At 47.9% G+C, this 4476-nt stretch overlaps 1 protein-coding gene across 1 annotated transcript; it reads left to right on the forward strand.

Annotated features, from left to right (window-relative positions):
- Window positions 1–2879: 2879 nt before the first annotated feature.
- On the forward strand, window positions 2880–3756 carry LOC125547677 (non-classical arabinogalactan protein 30). The gene is made up of 2 exons (XM_048711483.2): window positions 2880–3242; window positions 3327–3756. The coding sequence occupies exons 1-2, from the start codon at window positions 3038–3040 to the stop codon at window positions 3626–3628; spliced, it is 507 nt and encodes a 168-aa protein (XP_048567440.1). The 5' UTR covers window positions 2880–3037; the 3' UTR covers window positions 3629–3756.
- The last annotated feature ends 720 nt before the right edge of the window (window positions 3757–4476 follow it).

Consider the following 4476-nt stretch of genomic DNA (forward strand, 5'->3'; position numbering starts at 1 on the left):
TGATCGCGTCAAGCTCGCTCTGGTACAACTTGTACATGACCGAGGGATCATCTGTCGTCTCATTTATCACATCCCACTTGTAAGCCCAAGTGGGTAGCCGTAGCAGGTCGCCTTTGTCGTCCCAATCATCGTACTTCACCTTCTTCGGACGTCCAACCGGCAAATGCTCCCAGCTCCGTATGGAAAGTGCGAGCAAACAACCACCAATACCTCCAGATGACCTACAACAGGCTTCGTCCAACTGCACATAAAAGAGAACATGGTTCAATTAAGAGCAAGATCGCATTCATAATGTAGCAATAAAGTGAAAAAGAAACAACTTCATACCTGTCTATACAAGTAAGCCAGTGTCGCCGAACCCCAACTCCATTTGCTATCGAAGACGGTCAACGCCTTCAGCCACATCCATGGAGCATTCTTGCATGTGCCATCAGCAAACATAGTCCTGGATATCACATACCACATGTAGACACGAGCATATGTATTGACCGTGTCCTCATCAGCTTCCGGTGGGCAAGTACCAAAGTGCTCAGTAATCCACGTGAAAGTAGCACCGGCTGCGACTCTTTCCTTCTTCTTGTTTTCTGCTGCTGGTTCCGGAGGCTCCGGAGGAACCATACCGATAAGGGCATGCATCTGCGCGCGCCACCCATCGGAATCGGTGCTCATACATAGAGGATTCCCATCGATAGGAAGACCGGTGATCATAGCAATATCCTGGAGCGTCACTGTCATCTCCCCGGTCCATAGATGGAAACTATGTGTCTCCGGCCGCCAATGATCAATAAGCGCGGTGAGTGCTGGAGCATTGTTGGGTGGCGTCGACCGTCTGACCATATGAATGAAAGGGAGAAGTCCTGTCTCCCTTACATACGATGTGTATCGCTCATCATAGAGCATCCACCCAAGGGTGACCCCGTGAGAACGAAGCTTCAAAGGTGCAAGCTCCTACAAACAAACAATTCATAACATTACATATGGGGCATTTGTGTTTGAAATAAATACGAAATTCATAAAACAAGCCACTTTCATTATTACCCGCTGCTCCACCGCCATAGCGTACGACCGGTGTTGTTTGTCCCAGTGATCATCGAGAAGCCAAACCATCCTAACAATTTTGAAAGAAAGCTTTCTTGTCAACACAATTATCTTTTAAATACAAATAAACTAGAGTACGCCTACTAGATGCAACCGTGCCAATCTATGTATCCAACCATATCAAATCAAACAAAACTAATAAACTAGGATTTCACAAATAACTAGGCCTACTTCATACAAATAACTTTTCCATAAAGTATGCCTACTTCATACAAATAACTTTTACATAAACTAAACTAGGGTTCCACAAATCAAACAAACAAGGGTTGTAATACATGCAAAGTTCTAATACATGCAAGATTCAAATCTAATCTAATCAAACAAGGATTCCCCAAATCTTCAAAATATCATATTTTCTATGGATAGAAAGAAGGGGATCGGAGGAGAGTACCTTCTAGGATGGATTAGTGAAGAAATGCACGGACCAAATCGTCGGATCTGAAGGATTTGGGAGAGGGGGTTGAGAGGGGGAGAGGAGGAAGCCGCCGGCGCGCTTGTTCTGTAACTGTTGGAACGAATGGGTGGGGTGGGGGAGGGGGAGGGGGAGGGGGCGGCTGGCATCTAAGTCACAGCGCAGCGCCTACGGGCCGGGCGCTGCACATTACATGTGTGGCGCCTAGCTCGGAGGCGCTGCACTACTGGGTGCGGGCCCAAGGGCTGCCATGGTGGACAGGCGTGCAACGCCCCAGAGCTGGGCGTTGCACCGTAGGGTGTGGCGCCTGCGTGGCGGGCGCTACACAAAAGGATCAGTGCTGTGAAATAGTTTTACGGGCAGTTCATTCCGTGAATTGATTTCGTCCCAAGGTCAAAATTGTCAAATTTGCCTTCTGATTTTTCAGAATGATGCGGCTTAACGTAGATGATGTATTAGAAGTCGGTTTTAGAATATCTTCTGTGGTTTTTATGTTTCTAGTTTTAGCCAACACAGCCATCGCTTATGTTTTTGTTCTATGGTAATTTTTATTAAATAGATATATGTGTGCAAAATAAAAAAGAGCAAAAAACAAGTATCAGTACATCAACACAGCCAGCGCTAATAAGCGGCCGGAGACTCTTGTACTAACGTTGAACGGGTACATAGCCATTGCTAGATCAACGTGTCAAATGGTGCAACTTTCCGCTTTATCCTTTACACGCCCAATGCGGCGCTTCCATTGCTGCATCGGCTCAGTGGTGGCAGATATGCCAGCGAATTAACAAATGACAGTGGCAGCGAAATCAGTCTTAAGTTTGCATCATAGCATTGCTTTTGTGGCATAATAATTACTGTATATCCATTTCCACGAGAACAAGTTATCTGCAGCAACAGAAGAAATGCTGGGGTTGACTTTGCAAGAGTGATCGATATCGTGGGGCGGCGACATGTATGAAGCCATCGATCCAACGATCAGGACAATGGGACAATGAAGACATCCATTTGCATGCAAATTGAAGTATCGGCGCCCCTTTGCCGCTCTGTGCATCTTCCAGCGCTAGTGCGTAGCGGCGCCGTCGCCCACGGATTTGCACGGCCAGGTAGCCCAAGTGATTAAGTAAACACCAGATTATTAGCCTATGTATCAAGGCTCTATTTTCCATCTTCTCGAGTACAAAAGGCTCTATTTTTTTTTGAGAGAGAACAAAAGGCTCTATTAGATAGACGGCCGGGTGCTGTTTTGGCTTGCAAGGCACCAGCAGCCACATGCATGAATGATGTACGTAATCCCCGACGTCCGATCAGTCCCGTTTCCCCAGCATGATCGAGCCTTGCATCGGTGCACGCATCTTCCTCGCGCGTGCAAACCAATCTACGATCGATCCAAAGCAATATCGCCAACCGGAATCTGTGGCTCGATTCACCTCGACATGCACGCCGGCCTATAAAATGGACCCTCTTTTCATACTTGCCAGGATCATCACATCACGAGCTCTCCTTTGATCATTGTAGCAAGGTACGATAATGGCTTTGCTGGCGAGATGCCTTCTGCTCTGCCTCGCCCTCGTGGTCCTCTCCATGGGCAGCCTCCCTAGCAGAAGCTCGGCGATGGGCCTGCCACGGCCGCCGCCGAACGTGAACTTCACCATCGGCGTCGAGGGCGCCGTCTGGTGCAAGGGGTGCCGGTACGCCGGCTACGTCAAGTCCAGGAACGCGTCCCCGATCCCGAGTACGTGTGCGCGCGCGCCGTAGACCGTAGTCCACACGGATCAAACCATCATGTCTGCTAATTCGCCTCCTGTTTGTCATGCAGATGCCGCGGCGCTGCTGCGGTGCAAGCGCGGGAAGTGGGCGCTGTCGGTGTGGGGCGCCACGGACGGGCGCGGCTACTTCCAGATCCAGACGGCGCAGCAGTCGGCGCCCTTCACCAGCAAGGACTGCAAGGTGTACGTGCTGGGGTCGCCGGTGCGCGCGTGCGGCGTGCCCGTGAAGCCCCGCGGGAACAAGGGGTCGCCGCTCAAGTTCCGCAAGTTCGTGACGCTCCCCGACGGGCTGCAGGCGCTCTACACGGCCGGCGACTTCGTCTTCGGGCCCAAGAAGCCCGGCAAGTGCTGATTGGTCGATCAAGTTTGGGCTTCACAGATTCCGGGACACACGCGGTGTCTCGGAGTACTACTGATGTTTTATACAGCATATTTTAAAAATTCACCCTTGTATCTTCCAAAACACAAACTAGCATGACAAGAAAGCACTTATAAACTTGTAAAAAAAATTATGTATTATATATGTTTTTTTTGAAAGTATGTATTATATATGTTGATTTGAGAAAAGTATTGCATGTCATATAAACTACACAGAAGCAGTTTGAATGATATGCGAGCAATTATTTTTCAGAAATATGGGTTTTCACCGTTGGATATAATGTATCAAAAATGAATGACTTGGCATTGTGGTTGAAAGAAAACGGTCCGAGCTATAAAAGCATCTTGCTACTATAAAGTTGCTTTTGGAAAATATTTGTCAAAGCATGCCCATGTGAGATCTAATTGCGAATAACTCGTCGCGAGAAACACAACTGTAAAAGTGGATGTTGATTTGGCTAGTTCATTTCATCCGTTTGGCTCTATATAATTTGTTACTGACTTTTGACCGCGGAACACAACAGTAGTACATTTTTAAAATTTCAGAATAGGGTTTCATGGCGCTGACGTCATCCATTTGGCTCTATATAATTTGTTACTGATTTTTGACATATAGTATAGCATGTGTGCACTCGTAAACTGAAAAGCGCCCGCAAACACCCACTAGCATCGTCCCATAATCAAACCATAACGCCATTTTGTTCAACGGTGCAGCCCCATCCATGAACCATGTTATTCTTAGAAGCGGGGATACTCAAGGGGGGCATCAACACCTTCCTTGGGGAGTTAGCAGTGTGGGCTATTGCGAGAAGTTAGCATCGA

This window comes from Triticum urartu, chromosome 3A (assembly GCF_056163025.1).
Source record: "Triticum urartu cultivar PI428250 chromosome 3A, HENAU_Tu73, whole genome shotgun sequence".
In the NCBI taxonomy this organism is placed as follows: domain Eukaryota; kingdom Viridiplantae; phylum Streptophyta; class Magnoliopsida; order Poales; family Poaceae; genus Triticum; species Triticum urartu.

Coding starts and splice junctions, on each gene's coding strand:
- LOC125547677 (XM_048711483.2), top strand. CDS start 3,038: ATGGCTTTGCTGGCGAGATGCCTTCTGCTCTGCCTCGCCCTCGTGGTC. Junction 3,243..3,326: donor GAACGCGTCCCCGATCCCGA/GTACGTGTGCGC, acceptor TTTGTCATGCAG/ATGCCGCGGCGCTGCTGCGG.